Source organism: Equus przewalskii, chromosome 26, assembly GCF_037783145.1.
Source record: "Equus przewalskii isolate Varuska chromosome 26, EquPr2, whole genome shotgun sequence".
Taxonomy (NCBI): domain Eukaryota; kingdom Metazoa; phylum Chordata; class Mammalia; order Perissodactyla; family Equidae; genus Equus; species Equus przewalskii.
Window position 1 is genome coordinate 17,159,886 of NC_091856.1, and position 27,755 is coordinate 17,187,640.

Sequence of the window (27,755 nt, forward strand, 5' to 3'; positions counted from 1 at the left end):
CATATAGTCCTGTCATTTTAGACTGAGATAATTAGTGGTTTGTCCGAGGCCACAGACATCAGTTCCAGAACTAGAATTTGAAGTTCCTGAATCCCACGGCAGTCACTATTTTTTCCGTTTACTGTGCTGCTTCATAAAATCTGGTTGTTTATGTATTACTCTCCTACATACACAAGACAGCTGTGTTTTGGTTACACCATTGGGGAGAGAATCTTCTAATCCCTTGAATGACTACAATAAAAGTGATTGGAGGAAATTTTGTGTTTCTTCTTTGGGAGACATATGTTCACTTCATTAGTGTTGATGATGCTGCCATTATTTATATATTCACTCATTTATTCATTCTTCATTTATTCACTACCAACAATAGATTATAAGGTCTCAAGAACAGGACCATGTCTTATTAATTTCTGTATCCCCAAGTAGGTCCTCATTGATGAATGAATAATTATATCATAGCCCCTGTGCTCAGGGAATCCTTAGTCAAGTCTGGGGATAGACAAGAATGTCATTGTCAAATATGTCAGTACAGCAAAGGCAAAGTTCCTCGAGAGGATGCAGGCGCAGATGAAGAGAATCTAAATAAATCTCTGAGGCTAAAGAGGAAAGACTTCAACAGGAGGTGATCCTGAGTTTAGTCTTGAGCAGGTTTTCCAGGTGAAGAATGAGTTTTTAGAGGCCCACTGGGAGTGAGAAACTTACATTTAGAGAAGAGGGGACCATAAGAAATGCGGGAAAAGGCCATGGTAGTAGGAAAAGACACTTGAGAGGTTCACCTTGGCCATGGCTGCATCACAGAGGCCTCATAACATGTTAAAGGACTTGAATTTACCTAACTCTGCTGATGGCGTGCCGTGGAGATAGGGCAGGGAATAGAGGCTCAGATGTGTCCTTTCACGTGGCTGCCTGGCGTTGCCGTTAGATCTTGGTGCCTTAGTGCAGAGCCTACCTCTAGCGGCAGATGATCAGGGCAGACTAAACCCCATATCAAGATCCTCGTTTTTCACTGCCCAATTTTCTCCAGGTTGTTGCCTTTGGTAGAGTCTTACTTGACCTTTCTACTCATATGCAAACTCCACATGCCCCCTTTCACTTTTGCTGTCCATTGTGTCCTTACTCTTACCCAGTCAAGGATCCATAACAAGTGATGAATCTTTTGACCTCTGCCCAATAAAGAATGATTTACTCCCGTTTTGTAGTTGGTTATCCTTGGGTGTACAAGAAACTCCGATGGTGGAATACACCAGACACATCTCTTACCTCTAATTGTGAAGTGAAAGGCAGTATTTCAGAAATTTCAGACAGTAAGGAGGTGGGAAGCCTGCTCCTAAGATTTTGTTGGAGTGCTGGCACCCAACCCTACCTATCCTTGCATCTGATCTAGAGCCTGCCTACACCACTGACCCAGCAGGGGCCCTCTAGCTGCTCTCCTCCCAATCTGTTCTCCCTTTTCAGCTAAAGACTTTTCTTCCCACTTCCCAGATTTAGCCCCTCATTCTCTCCTTGGACTTCCAATTGTGTTTTTTGTCTTTTGGTGCCCAGCAGAGGATTGACTTTCCTTCTCTGACCCCATCCTAGAATGGATGTAAGTCTTTGTTGGCTCTGCCTCTAGTAAAGAGGTTTCTGATGGTGGAGAGTGAAGTTAGAAGTGTATCCTCTTGGTTAATACAAATAATATACACTTTTTTGGGGGTGGGGTGGGGTGGGGAAGATTAGCCCTGAGCTAACTACTGCCAATCCTCCTCTTTTTTCTGGGGAAGACTGGCTCTGAGCTAACATCCATGCCCGTCTTCTCTACTTTATATGTGGGACGCCTACCACAGCATGGCTTTTACGAAGCGGTGCCATGTCCGCACCGGGATCCGAACCGGTGAACCCTGGGCTGCCGAGAAGCAGAACGTGCACACTTAACTGCTAAGCCACCAGGCTGGCCCCTAATATACACATTTTAGTATTAAGGGCCTGGCTGAAGCTCTCTGTGACTTTGCAAGTAAAATGTATTGTGAAAGAGCTCACCTCTTTTTTATTGCTTAATTATTTCTTTTTTCTTTTCCTCTTTTTTCCTTATGCAAACATTATTACTACAGTAAAGGAAACTAACAAAAATTTTCTGAAATCCCCTGGCCGTAAGGCATCAGCTGTTTTTACTTTTTCCTGTATTCTCTTCCAGTCCCTGCCCATATGCAGTGATAAAAACTAGATAAAGTTTTGAAGTGAGTTTTTTTATGCCAGATGATCATAGTTCAAGGAAATTGAAGTAATTGAGATATGGGAATATCTTGGGTAATAATGGCTTCTTATTTTGATTATTTTTCTTTAGGAAAGACACTGCTGATCCAGTAACATGGAGGATTGCCTTCATACCTCATCTGAGAATCTGTCCAAATTGGTCAGCTGGGCCCACAGCCATGGGACCATTTGCAGCCTCATTCCAAACCTGAAACACTTGCTTTCGGAAGGTTCCCATGGGAACCTGACAGCAATGTGGGGCTGTAGTGCTGGCCATGCTTATCACTGGCCACTGACAGCCACTTGCAGAGCTGGGTCCCAAGAAAGGGTCTGTTTCCAAGATAACAGAAGTTTTAACTCTGATAGTCCCAGTATAATTGGAGTGCCCTCTGAGACACAAACTAGCCCTGTTGAAAGGTACCCTGGGAGACCAGTGAAAGCGAAGCTAGACTGTAATCGGACCAGAGACTCTTGTGACTTCTCTTATTGCAGTGAGCCATCTGAACTGGATGAAGCTGTTGAAGAATATGAAGATGAAAACACCCTGTTTGACATGGTTTGTGAGTCTTCTGTTACAGATGAGGATAGTGATTTTGAACCCCAAACCCAAAGGCCTCAAAGCCTTGCTCGAAAAAGGCCTGGAATAATCCCTTCTTCTCTCCATTCAAGCTCCCAGGCTCAGATGGTTGATGAATGCAGCAGTGATGTCATCATTAAGAAAATCAAACAAGAGATTCCTGAAGATTATTACATTGTGGCAAATGCAGAGCTGACTGGAGGGGTAGACGGACCAGCCCTATCATTGACACAGATGGCAAAGCCCAAGCCTCAGACTCATGCTGGTCCCTCCTGTGTAGGGTCTGCTAAGCTGATTCCCCATGTAACATCTGCCATTGGCACAGAGCTTGACCCACATGGTGTGTCTGCCTCCCCCTCTGTGATGTCCAGACCAATCGTCCAGAAGACTGCCAGGGTATCTCTGGCTTCACCAAACAGAGGACCCCCTGGTGCCCATGGTGCCAACCAGCAGGTGGCCATGCAGATGCCTGTGAGCACATCCCATCCTAACAAACAGATCAGCATCCCTTTGTCTGCCCTGCAGCTACCTGGACAGGATGAGCAAGTTGCCTCTGAAGAGTTCCTGCCCCATCTGCCCAGCCAGGTCTCCTCCTGTGAGGTAGCCCTTTCTCCCTCTGTTAATACAGAGCCAGAAGTGAGCTCCAGTCAGCAGCAGCCCCCAGTTGCTCCAACCATTACCACTGAGGCCACGGCACAGTGCATACCAGGTATGGCATGTGAGGTGACAGCAAGTCCCTCATCCACATATATCAAAGAATCCTGCGCCGTCAGCACTTCTAAAACCATTGGCTGTTTGCTAGAATTCAGGCCTTTATTGTTTTCAGAAAGATGGAAATAATGAAATGTATTACATCTAGGTGATGCTGTGAGGGAAATTCATCTGAATTAAGGTCATCCATCCAGTTGTTTCCCTCAAGGCTGAGAGGACAGCTGTAGGATTATGCTGTTATTGCATGGCTAGATTTAAGGTTTATTTCTTCTCTTAAGCTGAATTTTTGTACAGTGAAGTTATTTTTGAGAGGTTTTTAATGCTTTTCTACCAGTGTTAAGGTATTTGGTTGCTGTTTGAAGCCAAAATGGTATTGAATTAGGCATATAATCACAGTAGACCGAATGTTTTCCCATTATTACTTATTTGTCTGAACGACCCTGGCATTTCTATTTGTTTTAGTTGGTATGGCAGTTTAAAACAAGTTTTGAAAAAAGGAACAAACTTTTCTAAAAGAAGTATTTGATCTTTTCTCTCAAAATTTAAAAGAAATCAGATAACTGCATTTCTGGAATGCGTGACTCTACCTGGAATGGATTGAGAGGAGGGGGAGATAATGATATGAGGCCCCTGTGTGTAATCCTAACATGCTAATGTTCTGTAATTTTAACAGTTAGTGTTTATTTAATCTGGGCTATTATTAAATAAAGGGGGTTTAGGTGTCATGCTTTGAGCTCATGGTTCCAATCTGGTAGGCCAGGAGTAGAAACATGGACAAGGATGAACACACATGCAGAATATATAGAAGCAGAAATTTGTGGCACATTTTGATTTCATTTTAGTCCCTCTCAAGAAAGTCATATATTTGGGAAAAGCTTCCTAGAAACCTGAGTTACTGTGCCTTCACCGTGTAACTTCCTAGAATTAAGTTTCTTTATAAACATGCTTTCCCAATTTTAGTGTCAACTTTACGATCCCCAAAGGAAACCTCTGATTTATGATTTTCCTGACACAGTCATGGTAGTATTAAAATATACAATGAAAATATTCATATCCTGCGTCAAAATTATGCTTTTCAGTTTATTCATTGTTTTCTTTTTAAAATAACAGCTTTCTTGAGATATAATTCATATACCATAAAATTTGCTCTTTTAAAGTGTACAATTCAGTGGTTTTTGGTATATTCACAGAGTTGTACAACTGTCACCACTATCTAATTTCAAAACATTTTCATCACCCCAGAAAGAAACCCCATACCCATTAGCTGTCACTCCTCCCCTCCTCCCAGCTCATAGTTGCTGTCAATTTGCCTGTTCCGCCTCATATAAATGAAACCATGTTATGTGGCCTTCTGTGACTGCCTTGTTTCACTTAGCATAATTTTTTAAGGTTAATCTGTGTTGTAGCGTGTATCACCATTTTTTTCTTTTTTATTGCCAAATATTTCATTATAAGGATATACTGTATTTTGTTTTTGTTTCCATCAATTGTTGGACATTTAGGTTGTTTCCACTTTTTGACTTTATGAGTAATTTGCTAAATCGCATTTGTGTACAAGGTTTTCCGTGGACACGCGTTTTTGTTTTGCTTGGGCAGCTACTTAGAAGTAGAATTGCTGCGTCATATGCTAACTCTATGTTTAACTTTTTGAAGAGCTGTCAAAGTGTTTCAGAAAGCAGCTCCATCATTTTACAATCTCACCAGCGAGGTAAAAAGATTCCTGTTTGTCTACATGCTCGCCAACTCTTATTTTGCATTTAAAAAAAATTATAACTATCCTGTTGGGTGTGTGAAGTAGTATCTCATTGTGGTTTTGATTTGCATTACCCTGTTAACTAATGGTGAATTTTTTTATGTGCCTATTAGCGATTTGTATATCTTCTTTTGAGAAATGTCCATTCAAATCCTACGCCCATTTTCTAATTACGTTGTCTTTTTATTGGCGAGTTGTAAGAGTTCTTTATATATTCCAGTTATAAGTCCCTTATTAGATTTATGATTTGCAAATATTTTCTCCCATTCCATGGGTTGTCTTTCCCTCTTTCTTGCTTGCTTGCTTCCTTTCTTCCTTTCTCTCTTTCTTCCTTTCAAGTTTTACTTCAGTCACTTGATCACAGCATGGTCTTTGGCTAATCTTCACATCGTTAGACACAATGTTATCTTGATTAGGCTGGTGAAAGTCTTTGTACTCTTGATTCATATAGGATAGAGGTAGTACCTTTTTTTCACTTAAATAGTTGTGAATCTGGTTTATTTATTTGTCCTCCCCACCCCACTTTTTTGTAAAGTAGAAATTTAGCCTGACAGAGTTATCTACATTCTCAATTTATATTTGAGGATGGAATTCAGAAATGAATTTTGCAAAGTGGTCTAGTATAACAAAATAGCTTAGTAAGACTGTTATTTGTGTTGTATACCCTTCCACTAAGTTACTTTGCAAAGGCAAGATTTCCTTGCATCTGCCTAGTGGATAAGTAAGTGAGACTTTGAGGCTCTTTACTAAACCAGTATGAAGATCTTACTGTATATTTTGGGAGAGAAATCCAGCCTATTTGAAAAAAAAATCATTTTAATTTATTTATTGTTATATAGATTATATTGTCTTAGTGAAATTGCACTTCTTATGATAGCTGTGAAAGCAGGCATGGCAAGGAGTAGCATGTAACGTATACAGTCATAAACTGTAATTTGACTTTACTCTCATAAGGAGGATTGGTTTGGCTTGGAGTTTAACCTTCAAGAAAAACAGTACGAAGAACTGGTAAGGGGCATTTCCTATGGAATGATCCTGCTGTTTTGGTCCATTGTTCTGCAGAAAGATATTATATGGCTAAGGTATTAGTAGCTTTGGAGAAACACTATTTGTGCTGGAAATATCAATGGGACAAATAAAAATCTGGTTGACATTTTTCTTTTGTGAGAGATATATAGAATTAACTTAAAATTTGCCTTTGTTCTATAGGGCCCATCTAGGCTGTGTGCTCTGAAAGTTTTATTTATTTATTCATTTTTGCATATTTATTTATAGTAAATAGTCTTCATTCTAAACATAGATTTTTTTAAAATTTGGAGTTCAGCACATCCAAATGTATGTGAATGAATATGTACAGATGGACCTTACACAGTTAATATGTAAAACGTACTTGGGACTAAGCAAAGAAGAAAGGTTCTGCAAGAAGTAGTTGAAAGCAAAATCAGGTACTTTAAAAATGAATGTTGTGTAAGCTTGAGCCTTTATCAAATCATTGTAGAAATACTGTGTACCTTTGAATAATATTTTTTAAATAAATAATTTAACAAATGACTATTGAGTCAGCCAGAAACAAAGAGAAATTGTTCTATTTCGTTTAGTGTTACTGAAGCCATTTAAATTCTTTCCCTCTAGTGGAAAATCATCCTTATTTCTCTTCAGAACTAAACTCACCAAGTTATAAAATGTTAATCACGATGTGGATAAAATTATTAATTTCCATGTTAGCCCTGTCATACTGCTCAACCCAAATCTTAGCAAACAGTAATGAGTAAAGAGGATACATTATTAGAAGAATTATTGACTATATCCCAATGGCTCAGACTCCATTAAATTTTTGAGATTTTTATGTAAATTTGGGGCATTTGTCATAAATTTAAATCTCTGTTGCATCATGATCTGGGTTTTTATGTGTATAATTCTTAAATATCCACATATACACACAGCTTCCTTTATGAGTTAGTGCAAGGACCCCTTTTATTCATTTATTTATTAAAGATTTTCTTTTTGCTTTTTCTCCCAAAGCCCCCCCAATACATAGCTGTGTTTTCTTAGTTGTGGGTCCTTCTAGTTGTGGCATGTGGGACGCCGCCTCAGCATGGCCTGATGAGTGATGGCATGTCTGTGCTCAGAACTTGAACTGGCAAAACCCTGGGCCGCCGAAGTGGAGCGCGCGAACTTAACCACTCAGCCACGGGGCTGGCCCCAATAGACCCCTTTTATTAATCAGCTCTTTTCCCAGAAGTTTTTTGGTTAACAGGCAATCAACTTTTGCTTATCAGATTTGTAATATATATGTTTTTCTTTTGAAAATATGCATCTTTATCTTTTTCTAATAGATTCATATGTGTTCTTTATATATTAGAAATGTTAATTCATTGTCTATCATGTACATTGGAAATAATTTCCCACTTTACCATTAAAGTAATTTTGATATAGTTAAAGTAATTTCGTTGATGGCATTTTTTGAGGTCTGGATTTCCTTAATTTTTATGAAGGCTGTTCTTTCAACCTCTGTCTGTCAGGCTATCTAGCTATCTAGCTAGCTGTCGTCTTTTCTGTCTTTGGTATTTTGCTTAGGAAGTCCTTCGATACCTTGAATCAGATAAATATTTATCTGTATTTTCGTCTGGTTCTTTTTTGATTTTCTTTTTCTCTCCTCCCCTTCTGTTGCCTTCCTTCCTCTTTTTACATTTAACTCTACAATTAGAATATATTTTGAGTAGAACCTCACTTCATTATTTTTACAGGTGTTCAAATGTTCCAACATCATTTATTGAATAATTCTCGTTCTTCACTGAATTGACTATGTACCACATTTTTGCTTATATTTGGGTCTATTTCTAGATTTTCAATTCTGTTTTTATTGATTTCTTTATCTTTTTCTTCTAATTTTTACTATTTGATTATGTTTTGTACCAAACAAAATACATTCAGAGAAAGAGAGAGGTGTAGTCTAAAGCATATAATAGAATACTTTTTGAAACCTACTCATGTAAAATTTAGTTTAATGAGCTTTTAAAAATTGATTGTTGTATATTATTTGAAATGAGCTTTTATCCAAAGTTCAAACAATGTCTGGTTTCTCATTTGCCGTTTCTCACTTTAGCTTCCTTGGTATTAGTTGCCCCTATAGATATTTGATCCCTGCATGGTCCCCAAGGTGATTGCCAAGTACTACTAGGATTTATGTCTAGTAGTAGACAGAGCCTGTGTCACAGCATTCCCACTAAACCCTTAATCAGTCACTGGGTATCAAGCCCCCGCACGGGAACCATGTTGAGACCAGTCCCACACAGACCACTTGGCTGAGTGTGGGGTTGGGTGGGAGTGGTCTTCCAAGGACATTCTGGGTTCTAACCTTGAAAGGAGCAGCAAACCACAGATACCTACTACTATTTGTGTGGGGGTTTTTGTTTTTGTTTTGAGCATTTAGTTTTTTTTTCATGTGGGCAGATAGGAAGAATTATTTATATATATAATTCAAAAACCGGATATACTAGAACAGTGTTCTAGTATGAGGGATAGAAGTATGTATGAACGTTTCGGCTTGTGTGTGTGTGTGTGTGAGTATGTATGCATATGTGTACATATATACACACACACATATTATTTTATGTATTTTCTTATTCCACAAGGAATATGTGTGTCTTCTTACAAGATGGAAGAAGACTGAGTTTGTTTTCTTAACCACACCCTTTCCTATACCTTCCTGCGGGAAGACCTAAAACATAAGTTCTGAAAGATAATTTAGGCAAAGTAAAAATTCAGGCTCGGTTTATGCCATCATGTCCCTTCTTATCAAAGGGGTGCTCGTCTGAGGATTGATTGGCAGGCAGTGGTGGGCATTAAGACAGTAGAGCGTGGCTGCTTAGAGTTTGCAATCAGACAAGCCTAGGTTGATTCCCAGCCCTCCCTCCTGCTGACCTGTGACCTTAGCTAAGTCGTTTGATTTCTCTGAGACTCGGTTCCTCATTTGTAAAATAATAATAATGCCTATCTCACAGGATTGTTTGAGGACCAAATGCAAAATATAGGTAAAGCACTAAAGAGAGTATCTGACATACGGTAAACATTCAAGAAGTAGTAGTTCCCACCGTTATTAGTATTTTTATTTTCATTATCATCATCATCATTGTTGCTATGATTAGATTGTGCTCAATACTCTTGAGTAGTGAAGTGATTCTGATTTTATGCAATTACACCTCTTCATCTACTGAAATACGGCCCATGGACCAGTATCATCAGCATCACCTGGGAGCTTATTAGAAACACAGAATCTCAGGCCCCACCCCGAACCCACAGAATCAGAATTTGCGTTTTAACAGGATCTTCAGGTAACTTGCATGCACACTGAAGCTTGAGAAGCAGTGATATAGGGGATTCAGGAGCCACGTTCTAGGGCACATTGTTATTCCATCTGGCTACCCAGGGACTTTGAACGCTCCTCCTGTGTAAGAGAATTCCCTCCTTTGTGCATCTGCACTTCTCCATTGGAAAGGCCAGAACCTTGCTTTCCAAGGTTATATTCCAGTGAGCGCACAGTCTTGTGACCTTAGGCTTTGCCTGTCTAATGCGCTCACACCAGGCTCTAATTGGAAGTACCTAGAAGAGTCTGTTTTGGCAAATGCAGTCAGTTTCTAGAGGCAGCAAGTGGCATTCCAGCAGTAGTTCTGGCGTTAGAGGCCTGAGCTGGAGTTTTGGCAGCTGGATTGTCTCCGCCAGAGCAAATCTGTGGTGTGGTCCCCTCTAAACCTGATTTACTGGTATTCCAGGAAATTCTGTGGCCTTTATTAAATTATTTTTTCCTGCCTAAACTAGCTAGAGTGGGCTTTCGTTGTTTTAAACAAAGAATCAGGAGGAATATAACCTCTGAACCTAGGAGAGGTGTTAACCTCTCCTAGGTGTTGTGTGAAAAACAAAATAATTTTCTTTTGTCACTAGGTTTATATTTTCCACTGAAATAAGCGGCATCCCCTTGGTAAGTAACCACTGATACCAGGATGCCATGTATTGTGTGCTATCTTGCTGTAGAAACTGTACAAGCAGCCCAAGCTTGGTGAAGGGTAGAGATAGCTTCTCCTCGCAAAACCTTCCTTCCCTTCCCAATGGGAGTTTTTGCTGAAACGAATTCATTGTGGGGAGGGGCTGGCCCCACGGCAAACGCATTCACTGAACCTAGAATGGGGGGAAGGAAGTACTTAGTGCTTTTGCTTTCAGCTGTGGGCTTTAAGGGCAGTTCTGGAAAAATGAGATTTTTTCTACTTACCACCATGTTGAATATTCCTTAAAAGTTAATTTTGAATGATTGGTTTTCCCTAAGGTGTCCCTTTTCCCATGTCAATTCACATGATACTACTATTTCCTAAGATATCTATTTGATTCTTTATGCTTTCTTAGTTTGATCACTTGTGACAGGGGTTGAACATCAGAATCACTAGGAGGTAGCCCAAATAGGAGAATATTACGAAATCTGGACACTAACATTTTGTATTGCCTCATATATTTCATTTCTTTTCTTTGAAATGTTGATGCAAATAATCTGTAATCAATCTATAAATCAAAATTGGGGTGAGTTTATTATATGGGCCAGTTTTGGGGACGATAGCCCGGGAGAATGACCTTCACCAAGGATGGAAGCACTCTGAAGAAGCACGGTGTACCATGTGGTTGTATATCGTCTTAGGACAAGGAACATACACCAGATATGACATGAATGTCTCTTTTACTACAGTCACAAGATGTTTTGCTAGCACAGCACGTCAGTGGTCACAAGATGAGCACAGTAGGTCCGTAATTAATCCTTACTTTTGGGGAAGAAATGTTTATCTTTAAGAAATGCTGATATGGGGGGAGGCATACATCCCTATCTTTGAGGGCATCATTCTTGGCTTTGGGACATTGTAAATGTTTAAAGCAAATGTGCAATGCATACCCGACAGGCCACATCAGGCCTTTCTGGAAAAACAAGATCGGGCCAAATTTGTTTTAAACCAAATGGCTTCCTTGTACCTCAATATCATATTGCTTTTCATTTATTCATCACTTCTAACCCTCCATTTCTTTCTCTTGAGTAATTTCACCCTTGAGGTGCCATCAGTAGTAGTGGTAACGGTGGAAGGTTTGGTAAGATCTGGTGAAAGGGAGTGAGCTTTATTTTGTTAGGCATCTTAGAAGAAAGTTAATGGACTAGATGCCTACCTAATTTATTCATGTTCCCCTTCTCTTGTAATGCTGAGGTAGGCTTTGATGGAAGTACAAAGCCTCCTTCTCTTCAATTGCAGTGCAATGCCTTGCACTTTGCACATAGTATGCAAGCGGTGATCATGTTGATAAGTAGTCAATGATGAGAGCATATCCCAGGGAAATATACATACCTGCTCCCAGGAGTTTGGGCGGGGCGGGACGCACTGCTTGATGTTAGCAACATCATCTAAAAGCGGTAACCTTGTTTCATTCCTCTACTCACCTAATTGGGCAGTGAAGAAATCAGGTCCCTCTTCCCCATTATGATATGAGGACTGCATGTCCACAGGAAGAGAGAGCAAGTCAAAAATTACAGATCCCGGGCTGGCCTGGTGGGTCAGTGGTTAAGTTCGCATGTTCTGCTTCTTGGTGGCCCGGGGTTCACCGGTTTGGATCCCAGGTGCAGACATGGCACTGCTTGCCACACCATGCTGTGGTAAGCATCCCACCTATAAAGTAGAGGAAGATGGGCATGGATGTTAGCTCAGGGCCGGTCTTCCTCAGCAAAAAGAGGAGGGTTGGCAGTAGTTAGCTCAGGGCTAATCTTCCTCAAAAAAAAAAGAAAAAAGAAATTACAGATCCCCAATATGTTACTGAACACTGTGAACCCTTTCAGAGCTGTACTATCAGCACCCCTTCCCATAGCCTTTTGGAGGCTACCTGCCTCGCTTCTGCTGAGTATTGGAAGGTCTCATTGTTATTGCGCAAAGGGTACGATCTCCTTGCTGCAAGCAAAAGCCAATTGTCGGGAGGGAAGATGGTGGCAGGGGAAGGGCATTTTATTAAGTGATGAGCTAACATATTGGAAGATGGTGAACTAGCATCCTAAAGAACCATATTAGCGGGGCCCAGAATCTTGAAGCAGTGAGTTATTGGGGCCGTGGCGAGTTAGGAACGTTGACCCTCTGGTGTTACAGATGGGGAGTTAGGAACGTTGACCCTCTGGTGTTACAGATGGGGAGTTAGGAATGTTGACCCTCTGGTATTACAGATGGGGAGTCGCCATACCAGACCTTTCAGTTGTTATGGATATCAGCATAGAATCTCTGTGGGAGGGGGTTGGTCATCACATTCCTAGGGAACTCAAAAGAACAAAGTTATTGTCTTATCGCAGCTGGGAGGTACAGACACAAGCAGGGGTCATAAAATCTACAGAGCAGGTAGATCGCCTGAAGGGTACATATCCAGCTGGGTTAGTTAGTCAGAGGTCATTCAAAGTTACAATATAGTTTCTTTTCTACAATATGGCTTCCCTTATGTCAACCTTGTGTTGAGCTGGTATCATCACTGTTTCTTTACTTGAAGAACACCAGCTCTTAACTCTCCTGCTTGAGTGTCACAGGGTCTCCTGTCTCCTGCCTAAGTGTCGCAAAGCCTCTCTTCCCCAGCTGATCAAAGGGCAATTCTCAGAGTGGTGGTGGTTGTCTTAGATTTTTATCATGTATAGTAGAAAGCCTGTAACCAAGAGGATTTCAAGGAGCTGGGGATAGTGTTCTCCAGCCTCTAGCTGGTGAGCACTCCCCTCCTTCCTTCCTGCAATACAGTTCTTAGAAAAGACAAAGCCTTGGTTTTAAATTAGTACTTTTTAGCCTTGTTTTGTACACTGGGGGAGGGGTGGGGGAAAGGATATGTGATTAAGTATAGTCATTCTGTTAAAAAAAAAGAATTGACTATATTGTCATGTCTTATTTAGGTTTTTACAAAGGCAGTTTTACCAAGGCAATAATGAAAACCCATTATTACTTGTATAACGTAACAACATATGTTATACACCTTATATGTGTGTATTATATACCCCTTATTATAAAGCTGTAGTAGTTAAAATGGAATGGTCTGACACAAAGATAGAGCCATGGAACAGCACAGAGAGCTCAGAAACACAGCTACACATACATGGGAACTGTATGTGAAAAAATGGCATCACAAATCAGCGGGAGAAGGATGGATCAGTCAATAAATGGTATTGGACAGTTGGTCACCATGTGGAACAAAATAAAATTAGATACTTACCTCACGTCAGACATGAAAATAAGTCTTATTTAAACATTTAAATGTGGAAATATAAAACTTGAAACTGCTTGAAGGAGCTCTTGCAAAATTGCCTTGGCATTGGGGAATAGTTTTTTAAACAAGACACAAAAAAAGCACAAACCATAAAGGAAAAGATTGAAAATGCTCACAACCTTAAAATAAAAATCTTAGCTGGGATAAGGGGTATCGTAAACAAAGTTAAAAGACAAGCAACAATCTGTGAGATGATTTTAATATGCATAACAAAATATTCATAGGCACACTATATAAAGAACTGCCACAGATCAGCCAGAAAAAAGGTCAAATAACCCAGTAGGGAAATGAGCAAAGGAAATGAAGAGGCACTTCTAGTAAGAGGAAACCTATGTAGTTAATAAACATATGAAAAATGCTCAACCTCACTGGTAATCAGGGGAATGCAAAGTGAAACAACAATGAGATACCATGAGAAAGGCAAAAATTATTAATTTTAACTATCCCAAGTGTTGTTGAAAGTATGGGAAGATAGGGACATGCTGGTGGGAATATAAATTGGTACAACCATTTTGGAGAGCAATTTACAGTATCTAATAAAGCTAAAGATGTACGTATCTTACAACCTAGGAATTCAATTTCTAGCTGTCTGTCCTAGAGAAACTTCCTCATATATAACAGGAGAAATGTACAGGGATGTACATTGCAACTTTCTTTGTGATAACAAGGAAAAAAATCAGTTAACAACCTTGATGTCTATCAGATAAATTGTGATGTATTTTTCAATGGAATATATGCATCTGCCATATATGTGTTGCATTAGTGTAGATAAATCTTGAAAACAAAGTTGCAGAATAATATTTAGAGTACCATACCTTTTTTGAAAAAACAAACATTACTATGTGTTGCATATTATAAACACATAGCATGTATGATTAATTATGAAACATGGCCTGGATGGAGACACATCAGGTACATGAGAATGGGAAGGAGGCGGGATGGGAATGAGTGCACAGGAAACTTGAACTATATCTGTGATAGTTTCTTTCAAAAACCTGAAACAAGGGGCCGGCCTGGTGGCGCAGCGGTTAAGTTCGCACGCACTTTCTGCTTCAGCGGCCCGGGATTCGCCAGTTCGGCTTCCGGGTGCGGACGTGGCACCGATTGGCATGCCATGCTGTGGTAGGCGTCCCATGTATAAAGTAGAGGAAGATGGGCACGGGTGTTAGCTCAGGGCCTGTCTTCCTCAGCGAAAAGAGGAGGATTGGCAGCAGATGTTAGCTCAGGGCTAGTCTTCCTGGAAAAAAAAAAAAAAAAACCTGAAACAACACAAATTATTAATATTTATTAAATCTGAGTGGCAGGAACATGAGTTTGTGTTATACAAGAGGCAACTTAAGCACAGTGCTTAATTCTGAAAATCTGGACACACAACTGCCTGAATTCAAATTCCAGCTCTTCCACTCATTTTCTGGGTGAGTTTGGCAAGTTACTTAACCTCTCTGTGGTTTAGCTTTATCATCTGTAAAATGGAGAAAATAATCTATCTATTCTGTAGGGTTGATGTAAGGATTAAATTAATCCATACAGAGCCCTCTGGTTCATGGTAAGCATACTTTGGTACTATTCTGCATACTTTTCTGTATGTTTTTAAATGTAATTACCTTTTAACTATAGATCATGAAGCGTAAATAAAATTGTCAATATCTATGAGATGAGAGCATTTTGACATTATTGTTATTACTTAATATTGAGGGGGGTTTTTTGTAAGAAGGCAAACTTTACTAACATCATCTTCCAGTGTACTTATTTATAGACAAAGAATTTGAGAATTATTCTCACAGATTTCATTGTATCTTTCCTCCTTATGATTATGATGGGATGCTGTCATGGGAAATTTGCTTAAGTTCTTCTGCTGGAATAAATAAAAAACACAAAAACAAAATGTCCTCTCTTATCCATATAGCACTTTTATTTTCAGGATCAGCATTGCCTGAGTTCCATGAAGAAAAGGTGGTTTCTTTTGTTTTACTGATGGGAAATGATGCACAAAGAAACAAGAGGATTTGCTTGGAGTTACAGTGGGAAGAAACCTGGTCTCCTGCTTGTTACCTAGGAGGGATGGAGTTGTTGCTTTACACCATGGTCCCTCTCTCTGCTTGTCTTGGTGTAGGAATAGCCTAAACAGCTCGTCACGTCCTCTTCCCCTTCTTTCATTCTCACGTCGTGCCTATCACTTATCCAAAGTTTAGGCTGCTAGAGTATATCCTAAAGAGATAATTTATTTTTTCTGAGAATCATTTTTAAAAGGACCCAGGTTTAATAGAAGGATTCGCTGTACCAGGAGCAAGGGGACGTGTGTCTTAGTCTCTTTTTCTTCTAAGCATCTGGACAAGTCACTTGCCCTTCAGTTTATCAGACATTTTTCCAGGATCAGCCATGTGACGGGGCTTGTGAAAATACAAAGATGAATGTCACAGTCCCGGACCCCGGAATATCATTATCTGGAGAAGGAGGCAGACAAACCAACAACTTCAACTCCGAGTGTATGGACAGAGGTATATAAAATGCAGTGGAACATATACAAGGAGCAGTCAACTCAACCTTATGGGACGCATGGAAGAGGATTTCAGGAAGACGGAACAACATGAGCAAAGACATTAGGGCATGAGCAGATGCATACTACCTAGGGAAGCAAGGATGGGAGTGTGGCTTGAGAGCAGATTTCAAAGGGGTCAGAAGAGTTGCTGCTGGAAAGGCAGTCTGGAGCCACTTGTGTTAGGGTATGTATGTCATGTCACAAATGTACGTGTGGCACAGAGGGACACAGTTCATTATCGTAGAAGATCACACTGATAGCAGTAGGGGTAGAGGCTGGGACACAAGAACTGTTTTATAGGGCATTAATTATCATAACCCAGATGGGAGGTGGCAGTAAGTGCTCAAGCGAGGCAACAATAAAGGGGTTGGAGGGGAGACAGAGGTAGATGTTTCAGGAGGTAGAAAGTGCAGACTCGATGACCTCTGAGTGTTTGGCCTCTTGGGATCTCTGTTGCCACCCTCGTATTCCCTTCCAAAGGCACCGCACTGTTTTAGGTAACACCGAAAGGTCTTCAGGACACAAGTCTCTACAATGAAGTTATGATTCTGTGTGTAGGATAAAACGGTGTTAGGAGTTCTGAAACATGTCCTGACCATCCATTTATTCAGTCATTCAACAGCTATCCATTGGAAGCCTACAACGTGCCGAGTTTAGGTTGAGTACCGTGGATACAGTAACGGACAAAGCAAAACATGGTTCTTGTTCTCATACTGCCTACACTAATGGGAGAGAGACAGCTCAACTCTTGCTGCTCAAAACATCTCCAATTAAAAAAAAAAAAAACTTTAAAATATTTCCTGAACTAAGATGCTATTAAACTGTGAACAACTTTGTAGGACTAAATTGGTTGCCTTTGGAAAACACATTTATTAAGACTGTTTGTAGGATGATATATGGCTAAAAGTGGTTAAAGGAACAATTAAGCCACTATGATAAATGAAAGGCGAGTCTTTCTTAGCTGGAAATTAGAAGGACAGAGGCTATAGTCAATCCATTCCACATTATAATTTATTTGAGACACTTTATACATAGCTAAAAATAACATGATCCTAGTTGTATTAAAATCATAATATTGCTTATTTTTGCAGAAAACTAGTGACCTGTCTTTAAGAATTATAAATATAATTGTTTACTAGTTTTCTGAAAGACAAAAGTAGAAAATCAAGCTAATTACTCTCTGTTGTACAAATGCATATTTTTCTGAGAAATTATCAGTTTTATTAGGTTTCATCCAATGTTTGCACCTCCTTTTTAAGTATCGTTTGTCTTAATATCACACAAGAAAATCTTCCTAATTTACTTTTTCTTTCTTTAAAATGAAGGCATCTCCCTATTACACCAATGAGGGAAAATATCTGTTGTTTAGATATATTTGAAGTTCGCCTATATATAATTGACTTTCAGATTTGCAAAATGTACCCAAATACAGCAGGCTAGCAAATAGCTATAAATAAACCTCAGAATGTAATTTTCTTTCAATGAATTGGATTTGACTAAGACTACTGGGAACCCAAGAACCAGTTCAGAATTGAAGATTTTCTAGTCTTGGTATCCATTCCTTGTGCTCTGAAGAAATGAAATAATGTACGACCCCTGGGCAGACGAGTGAGTGTCAGAGCACTGCAGTCTTAGCGTGGGTGTCCTGTGAATTCAAATGTCATCCCTGTTTCTGTTTTCCTCAGAGAAGCAGCAGACACCTCCCACTGCTCCCAGATTGAGCTGCCTGACCGTCTTGGCTCTCAGCAGGGATGAGCAGAGTGCAGGTGATCCACTGTATTTTAGGCCCAGCAGTAACTTCTCTTTCAATCTAGATCTCATTTATGTAACTAATGGCTTGTGTTCCCAAGAGCATATTAGACCCAGGAAAAGTATTTATGTAACGTGACAAAGATGATAAATTATGCTTCTATGGCTACAGGGTGATTTTCAGCTTTATTTTAGGTGCAAATAGTGATCAGATTACAATCAAGAAAATCTGATTTAATGATTGATGCATCTTAGTTGGTTTATTGACTTCAGTTGACATTCAGGCTGATTCTTCAATACTGTCGTAACACTATAGGATTTCTCTCTTAGACAAAAATAATCATTTTTATTACCTTTTCAATTTTCTTTGTTTTTATCAAGGTAACACATGTATGTTGGCAATCAGTAAAGTAATTTTGCTGAGCAATTAACAGTCTCACCTCATAATCCCATTCTTCAAAGTAACTTCTTTTAAGCCTTTCTTTTTCAGTTCTTACAGAATAATAAACAAATTGTTTTTACTTCGGTTTCTTGATATTTCTTGATTTATCAACTTCAGAAAATATCTATAGACTCCTTGTTATGAATGATGAGAATTAAACTCATTTTCATGACCCTTCCAATATTTGATTGTTATGCTATTAAAATATATAAGTAACCAATAGAAAAATTAAAAGTAATGAAAGAGGAAATAAATATGCTTTCTCAATCTCAGGGTGAAGATATTAGTGTCCCTAATCCTTCTTTCCAGCATTCTCCTCACCCTCCTTCTTACCATCTTCTTAAACTCACAAAGTTGTCAATATTTTCATTTTGTTTTCTGGCCATAACTGAGTCTTTTCTGCGTTATTTTTAGGTTGACTCTAAACGTTCCAAACCAATAACACCATTTCTATTATTTTGACAGCATAAATATTGGTCGTAGCTTTCAGTGTTCTGAGATTGAAATTCTTTCCATCCTGATGAATTTCATGACCCTTTGAGACACTGAAAGGAGAATGTTCCTAAGGGTTATTGTGTGAATAAGTGACTTAATTCATGTTAACAGCTTAGAACAGTTCCTGGTACAGAAAGTAAGTCCTGAATAAGTATGTCCCAACATTATTCTTATCACTATATTTCATTGCATCTGAAATGTCATTGAATGTAAGATGTCCCATTATTTTATGTTCCACAAAGAAAGAAAAAGCCTGCTACCAATTAAACTATAATCCCCAAGAATTGTGAGAAAAATTTCAGAGATGTTAAAGTATAAAGAAGTGCATATAATCAATGAAATAGTTATTATTCTAGTTTTGGGGTTTTGTCTGTGTATGTGTATGTTTTACTAAAATTTTTGTCACCATTTCTTGACAGAAGTGCAGTGTACCCTTATCATATCTGTGCGGACCCCCCAAGATTCCCATTCTGGGCCTAACCCTCCCACCCTGAGGTTCCCCCTGGGTTGTAGCCACTGTTCCCTACATTTCACGTTTCCCTCTATTTTCTCCTCATTTTGCTGGAGCTCAGCAAATAACTTCCTAAGAATGCATAGGTAGGAAGTAAACTTTGGATCTTTAAATTGCTGCAAATTCCTTTCCTCTAATAGGATTTTTGAAAGTTTTCCTTTAGTACGTGTTCCTTTTACAAAGATTATCATTGTACTAGTCTCTCACATCTCTTTGAGAATTTTAATTAGAAGGTTTTAAAAAATTATCTTCTGTCCTTGAATTATCTTTTCCTTCAGTTTTTCTGTTCCTTTTCCTTCATCCATCTCTTTAATGCTGCCAGCTTTCTTCTGATGCCTCGTCTAATTGTTCACATCTAAGAACACAGGAGAGGAATCTGGTGTTGGTTTCTTCTGCAGTTGTGTAAATAGGTTTGCTTCCCTTAGGCCTTTTCCTGAGTAAAAAGGAGGTGGGATGTATTGATTGGCAGGACTCCCAAAACAGAGAGAGGGTGGGGAACTGGTGGTTGGTTAGCAGGCCTCCAAAGACAAGTCTCAGAGACAAGTCTCAGAAACCAGCACCCACATGAGAGGCCTTGGCCCTCCCACATGATGGGTTTAATTTCCTCAGCAAAGTTTTGTCTGATTTTTTTATGGAAAGAGGTGAGTGTGGGGCACTGGGCAGGTTAGCGAGGCACTGGCTGGTACAGTTGCTACGGATCTTTCATGAGTCTTTTGGGTTCAGCTCTCCTTCTCATTGCCACCCTCTCTCACCAGTTGTCCCTAAGCCCAGAGTGTCTCTGAGGTTCCAGCCGACCGAGTGGCCTCCACCTTGGGTGCAGCCCTTGTGTGCTCTAGGCCCTCATTACTCCGTGCGTGGTTCCTGGACTATCAGCATCAGCTGAGAGCTGTTAAAGATAGTTTTTCTCTTGCTGCTTTCAAAATTCCCTCTTTGTCTTTGACTTTTAACATTTTGATTGTAATGTGTGTTGGAGTAATCTTTGGGTTGATATTACTTGGAGTCTTTTGAGCTTCCTGTACTTGGATATCCATATCTCTCCCAAGATTTGGGAAATTTTCAGCTATCATTTCTTTCTTTCTTTTTTGAGGAAAATTAGCCCTGAGCTAACTACTGCCAGTCCTCCTCCTTTTGCTGAGGAAGACTGGCCCTGAGCTAACATCCATGCCCATCTTCCTCTACTTTATATGTGGGACGCCTACCACAGCATGGTGTGCCAAGTGGTGCCATGTCCGCACCCGGGATCCAAACCGGTGAACCCCAGGCCGCCTGAGAAGCAGAACGCGCACACTTAACCACTGTGCCACCAGGCTGGCACCTTAGCTATCATTTCTTTAGATAAGCTTTCTGCCCCTTTCTCTCTCTCTTCTTCTGGGCCTCCCACAATGCAATTGTTGTTTGCTTGATGGTATTCCATAATTCACATAGACTTTCTTCACTCTTTCATTCTGTTTTCTCTTTGTTCCTCTAACTGACTAATATCAAATGGTCTGTCAAGGTCACTGATTCTTTCTTATGCATGATCAAGTATGTTTTGAAGCTCTCTATTGAATTTTTCAGTTCTGTCATTGTATTCTTCAGCTCCAGGATTTCTGTTTGGTTCTTTTTTTATGGTTTCTCTTTCTTTACTAAACTTTTCATTTTGTTAATGCTTTGTTTTCCTGGTTTCATTTAATTGTGTGTGTTCTCTTACATTTCATTGAGTTTCTTTAAGATGATTATTTTGAATTCTTTGTCAGGCAAATTCTAGATCTCCATTTCTTTGGGGTCAGTTAGTAGAGCTTTAGTAGTTTCCTTTGATGGTGTTGTATTTGCTTCATTGTTTGTGATTTCATGTAGCCTTACACTGGTGTCTGTGCATTTGAAGGAGCTCACACCTCTTCCAGTCTTTATAGACTGCTTTCAGTAGGTATAGACCTAGTCTTGTTCCCTAGGCCAACGGGATTACCCCCAGAACCAGTCATGCTGGGCTGGAGCCAGTTATGAGGCTATCCCTGGGACTGTAGTGGAGTTGCAGATGGCAGGCTTATTCCCAGTGACTTGGGTGGGTGTGGATCTTGTCTGGTTCTTGGGTGGGTGGGACTGCCTCCAGTACCTTGTTTGGTAGGGTGGTGCTGGGAAAAGGTCTGCTTCAGGATCCACAGTTGGGTCCTCAGACAGCAGCTGTGTTAACCAGATGTGCAGAAAGTTGTGGCTCCCACCAGGTCCCTGGGAGGGCTCCTGCCTTGTCACTGGATTGGTCCCAGGTGGGCAGGATTGGCCCTGGACCATGGTCAGGAAGGGCTATAACTGATCCCTAGGGCTGTTTGAGGTTCCACAGACAAGACTGAGGTCTGCAACCTGGCTCTGGAGGCATAGATGGGTGTGTCTCCCACCAGGTCCCTGGGTGGGCTAGGCTGCTCCCTGTCCATGGCTAGAGGTGCTAGGGCTGAGTATGGGCTACTTCAGGATCTCTGGGGGCACAGATAGGAGTGTCTCCCACTGGTTCCCTGGACAAGTAGTACTACTCATGGACTGTGGCTGAGGGGCTGGAGCCGAGTATAGGGCATAGACAGAAGTGTCTCCTGCTGGGTCCCTGTGCCAGCAGGACTGTTCACAACAGCAGGTGGGAGGGACTGTAGCTGAGTATCGGGCCCTTTTTGAATCTCCTGGTTTGCAGATGGGAGTATCTCCTGCTGGGATCCTGCACCCTCAGGACTGCTGGCAGACTGTGGCTGTGAGGGGGCCAGAGCTGGGTATAGGGCCCTTGTAGGATCTCCAGGGGCCTCAACAGGAGTATCTCTGGCTTGGTCCCTATGGCAGCAGGCCTGCTCCTGGACTGCGGTTGTGAGGGGCTGGAGCCAAGTATAGGACCCTTTCAGGATCTCTGGGGTTGCCAACAGGAGGCTCACCCAGTGGGTCCTTGGACCTGCAGGACTGCTGGCAGACTGCGGCTCTCAGGGGGCTAGAGCTGGGTATAGGACCCTTTCAGAAGTCCAGGGTTGCAGACAGGAGTGTCTCCTGTCGGGTCCCTTTGTCAGCCTGACTTAGCATGGACTAAGGCTGGGACAGGCTGGAGCCCAATAACAGAGCCCTCAGAATCTACAGTCTGACCGAGTTTGGCAAGCTTACCTCCAGGGGCACCTGGGCCACAGCCAAGAGGAGCTGGAGGTGCTTCAGGGTCCACAGCCTGAACCAAGGTCTGTATGCCTATTACCCGATGCAGGGATGGGCATGACTTCTCTTGATCCCTTGGCGTGTGGTGCTGGTGACAGAACCAAAGCCAAATGGGGTATAGCTGAGTCTTCAGAGCTGTGGAGCTGGTTCTGGATCTGTAGTCAGGACTGTGGTTGGTGAGTCAGCTGCTGGGTGGGAGCCTGCCTTCTCAAAATGGCTGTCCTTGGTCTTGGACTGTACTGGGGTTTCAGTCTTTGACCCAGTCCTAAAGTTCCCACAAAGGCACTTGTGTACATGGAGGGATGTCAAATTATTGTTGAGGTGAGGATATGAGTGAGGGATGTCTTATTCAGTCATTTTGTTGATGTCACTCCTCCGTGAACTTTTTTTTTTAAATAGCTTAAGTATTACTTAATTTTTCACCTTTCATTTCAGCAGGAAAAATAGAGTCCTTATAATCCTAAAATATGCTATTTCTGTGAATTTGACTTTAGTGTTTTGTTCAATGAATATAAGTACATATTCCTTAAAAATAATGCCTGAAATTATATTTTACATAATGTTTTTTGTCTCTAGAGTATATTAAGATTTATGTTACAGGTCACTAGCTTTTTAACACCTTTATACAGTTATAATTGCTGCTGCTAAGTTATTATTACATGTAATGGAAACAGCCATTCCATTGTTAAGAAAAAAAGCTTTATTTTCCTGTTTTGCCCATGTTTATAAATGGGTAATAGAAAACTAATCCATACAGAAAAATACGTTAATTCTTATTTTATAATGAACTTTTCAAAAATATGTTTTATTATCCACTGACCCAATTAGAGAAATTAGCATTCTCCTACCCATTAGGTTATTACTTCATGGACAGAATGTAATGAATATTAATAGCGTAACTCTGAAAAGAAGGAGGCAATTTATTAGTGTTTTATGCATTTCCATTTTTATGTGTTATCTGTTTTCCTTTGCTTTATGTGCCATACATCTTTTGTTTCAAGTTGATTAATAATTCCTTTGTGTTTTTGACTGTATTTTGCGTTTTCAGTAAAAGATGCCTTCGCATTTTGATCCTTCCTAATTAAGATATGCAGTCCTGTAAACTGAATGTAAGTTTAAAAGAAGAAATGGTTTCTAATCAAAAGTTTGTTGTAACTATTTCTGTTGTGGTGTAGCATTTCATCTCTTAAATTCATCAGCCATTACCTCCTATATTGTACTTGAGTTTGTTCTCAGTCATTGAAACCATAGAATTTTAGCAAACTCAAGAAAAGTGCTTTCCGGATACTCAGTTCTGAGCGACACTGATGAACTGTGAACAAACAGTGAAGATTATTTCACTCCTAAACTGCTCTTCAGTGGGCAGGGGCTGCTGTTAGCTCTCTTTGATTGCTGCATGCGAAATAGCAATAATAATAGCCAATACTTATAGAGTGCTTATCAACTCACTAATTACTTCTGGTTACTCCGTTCTCATAACTCTGTGAAGTTAGGACTATAATTAACTCCATTTTACAGATGAAGGAACTAAGGCAAAGAAAGCTTGGACTTGCTGGAGGTCACACAGTAAGAGGTGGGAGAGCTGGGATTCTGACCTAGGCCGTCTGGTTCCCAAGTTCATGCTCTTAACACTAGCCCACTTGCCACGGTGATGCTTCTCTGGCTCCGTTCAGATCCTCCCTCTTTACACTTAAAAGTCCTCTTTTAGGACCTGGACCAACTTTCTCTCAGTTTTATTTCTCCAAAAACTACATTGCCAAAACTTCTACTTTTACTCTTCCTTTTCTAGTCTCAATCTCCATCTGCTTTTGTTTTCTAATTGTTTCCACAAGGAGGGGATGAAAATTCATGTTTAACACGACATGTACAGATGTGCCTAAAACAGTGTCTACTGTGTTGAGGTGCTGAATATATTTTTGTTGAATGTTGAAGCAAATATGCAGATACTAAAATTTCTAGAAAGGAGAAAGAGAGAACTTTAATTTCCTCTGCCTTCTTTTGAGAAAACTCACTCAGCTACTCAGAACAGTTTGAATGGGAGCATGAGTACACATAGGGAATTCTTAATAGCTAAGAGAGAAATTTCTGTGTCACCAATGGATAATAAATCCAATACCAAATTCTTTTTTTTCCCTGCTTTTTTTTTTTTCTCCCCGAAGTCCCCTGGTACATAGTTGTTTATTTTAGTTGTGAGTCCTTCTAGTTGTGGCATGTGGGACGCCCCCTCAGCATGGCCTAACGAGCAGTGCCATGTCCGCGCCCAGGATCCGAACCCTGGGCCACCAGAAGTGGAGCGCGAGAACTTAACCACTTGGCCACGGGGCCGGCCTGAATGCCAAATTCTTATTCAATCCTTAAAATGTGTAATTTCAGATGATCAAAAGGAATATGTCAAGAATAGTAACTTATCCACCATTACTGTATTAACAATAGTTTTCTTCTTGAACATAAGACAAAGCAGTATTTCCAGAGAAAAATAAAATGTCACAAAAGAAAATTCAAGTGTATAGTTAAGATAGAATGGACTAGACTCTTGGTGTTTAGAGAGTAGTATTTTTCATTAAAATTTTTAATTGGAAAGATATACACCAAAATGTATCCAGTGGCTATCTTAGGATGATGGATTTATGGGCAGTTTTGTTTTCTTCTTTATACTTTCATTTTCTGGGGAAAAATTTTATATTAAACAAATAATTACTTTTATGATAAAACTAATAAAGTTATTAGGGGAAATATACATAAAATAACCTTTTCTTCATGTGAATAGTTACCCTTTAAACCATCTGCTTTTTTAAACTTCTGATTTCTAAATTAGAAGATATTTGTGCAAAGCATATTTAAGGGTATGTAAACTTACTGAGATGAAATACAGTCGTGGCTGAATTCCTGAACTGTACAAGGACTAATTTTTACTTTTGAAAATGATTTAATATTCAATAAAATTTTACTTGAGTCAGATGTTGAAAGCAATGAAAGAACATGTATAGACTGATAAAATAATGCCTATTTAACAGTATTCTACACTATATACTAAGGGAGCCATCACAGAATAAACAGAAAAGGGGAGCCATGTGTACAAAGCTGTGACTCCATGATTGAAACTGTGGAAAATGTAAATGTCACATCCTGTAATGAACCTATGTATTTTCTATAACTACCCTAAGTCAAGAAAAGTGAGAATTAAAAGATAAGGTTCTTTTTGGAACTCATATATGATGTTTTGTGTATCAAAGTCTGATGGCAGCAGCTCAGCATATATTTTATGTATTACACCCGCAGCAGATATTTCAGACACATCAGAAGGCACTCTTGATTCAGTGTCTCTGGCAGTGTAATAAAAAAGTGGGGGAGAAATCTCTGCAGTCTCTAATAAGCAGTATATCAGTGAGTACTGTCAGATTCTGTAGAAAATTCCACAACATGATTTATTACATTAATTACAGTCATGGGTTTCATGCTGCTAAGCCTGAAAATGCAGCCACATTCTAAAGTTGATTTAAGAATATATTTTGGCCAAGATGAAAGTGCTGCTTATTGTGATTAATATAGTACAATATTTATTTTCTTGTTCTACTTTTCTTTCTCCTTTGCAATGCTTAATTTCTTTTGTGTGACTTGAAATTAAGTTTGAGATTTGAGAAGCTTCATCTTGTTTTTATTCACTCCCATCATCTGGTCTCCTTTTTGCTTATTTGTGTCTTCTTAGTTGTTGCCAAATGTTGCATCTCCATTGTATGTGAACCCTGTTTGAATTTACTCCCTTCTGAGCAAATGTGGCTAGGCTGAAGCTGTCCCTAGCTATCGGGGCTGCCCTTAAGGCTTGTCAGGTCACACCTGGGATGCCATATCTCTTTTGAGTGGAAGCAGTAATTGAGGAGAAACCCTCATTTTCTTCAAAAAAGCAGCTTTCTTAGAGAATTCCATGATTTCACCTTTGTTTAGTACTGTACTGAATTCATACAGTCGCATGATGTCTCTTATAGTGACACAGTATGCTTGTCAAATTGCAGGTTGCTGGGTCATGTGGAATGGAAAGTCTCCTAATAATTGTTTTAGATACAGATATTAACTCCAGTTGTTTACATATGTCCATGACAGGATATGTTCAGTTATGCACAAATGCCTAACATTGGTGGCCTTCATAGATCCAGCTTGGAAGAATTAGCAAATATTTGCTACAAATTAAAGCAGCAGTGGAGGAGGGACCCAGGCAAAGTAGGAAGACTTTGATTTAGTGGGTTGGAACACATCTCTAAGCAGTGATATATGTTGAAAGAGTTGAACCTAGGTGGTTTGTGTGCCCAACACTGAGCTAGTGGTTTGCTTTCCTATCTTGTTCAACTCTTGTACAACTCTTAAGAGGTAGGTACAATTATTATACCCATTTTATAGTTGAAGAAATTGAGGCTTAAGTTAAAAAACTTACACAGATTCAGATGGCTGGTTAAGTGGCAGAGCTGGGATTTGAACCCAGACATTCTTATTGGCAAAGCTGGAGCCGTTAACCATTCACTACGCTATCTATGTCAAGTGCCCTGAAAGGGACCAAGGAGGATTAGACTTGAAAAATTGTGTTTTGGCAATTAAGGAAACAGTGTTGAATTTAATAACTTCAGAGAAGTTACAAAAGAAGTCGTCTGAATCCAGTGAGTTTCAGATGAAAGTAATTCTTGAAGTCATTCATTATTTTGTTGAATAATAATACCAGTTAGTCCAGTATAATTTTTTATAGTATTTTTCACTGAAGCAGATGTCACTTAAACATTTTTTTTTTTAATTTATGAAGCAACTATTTTGCCTAGGAAATAAAAATTTTCAGAACAGAAAATCTGCCATCCCAGCAGGGGAGCAAGTGCTGTAACTGAGGCCGGGCTTGGGCTGAGGCTTGTTGGGAGGAGGAAGGTGATTTTCTAGGCCTTCTGGGGAAAGGGAGAGGTAGGGCGCTGTTTCTCAAAGCGTGGCCTGTTGGATCACACCTATACTAGAATCATCGAGAACGTGTTAAAAATGCAGACTCTTGCATCCAGTTTGCCACAAATTAATTCCTTATCGTGAGGATCGGCAAGGTCAGTGCCTAGTCTCCTTTAGACAGCAACATCTTACCCACCTTCCAAACACACAGCTCCTTGGCCTGACTTAATTCATATATAGAGACAACAGTGAATATGCGTGTGAAAGACAGGGATTTTTTTGCCTGCACTTTATTTGTTTAATAAACACTGGTGGTTTTTGTGCTCTATTTTATTTCTAAAATAAACAGAAATTTTTATTAAGGAGAAAATTTTGCAG

General features: G+C 39.9%; 1 protein-coding gene across 6 annotated transcripts in view; it reads left to right on the forward strand.

Annotated features, from left to right (window-relative positions):
* KIAA1958 (KIAA1958 ortholog) overlaps nt 1–27,755 on the forward strand; it is a 204,956-nt gene that overhangs the window by 94,805 nt on the left and 82,396 nt on the right. For all 6 annotated transcript variants that reach the window (XR_011533302.1, XR_011533301.1, XM_070595070.1 and 3 more), the window contains exon 2: nt 2,321–3,515. Coding sequence is in view for 4 of the 6 variants with exons in the window: in XM_070595070.1 (XP_070451171.1) it covers nt 2,345–3,515 (1,171 nt within the window). In the remaining 2 variants the exon portion in view is untranslated. The remainder of the gene's footprint in view (nt 1–2,320; nt 3,516–27,755) is intronic.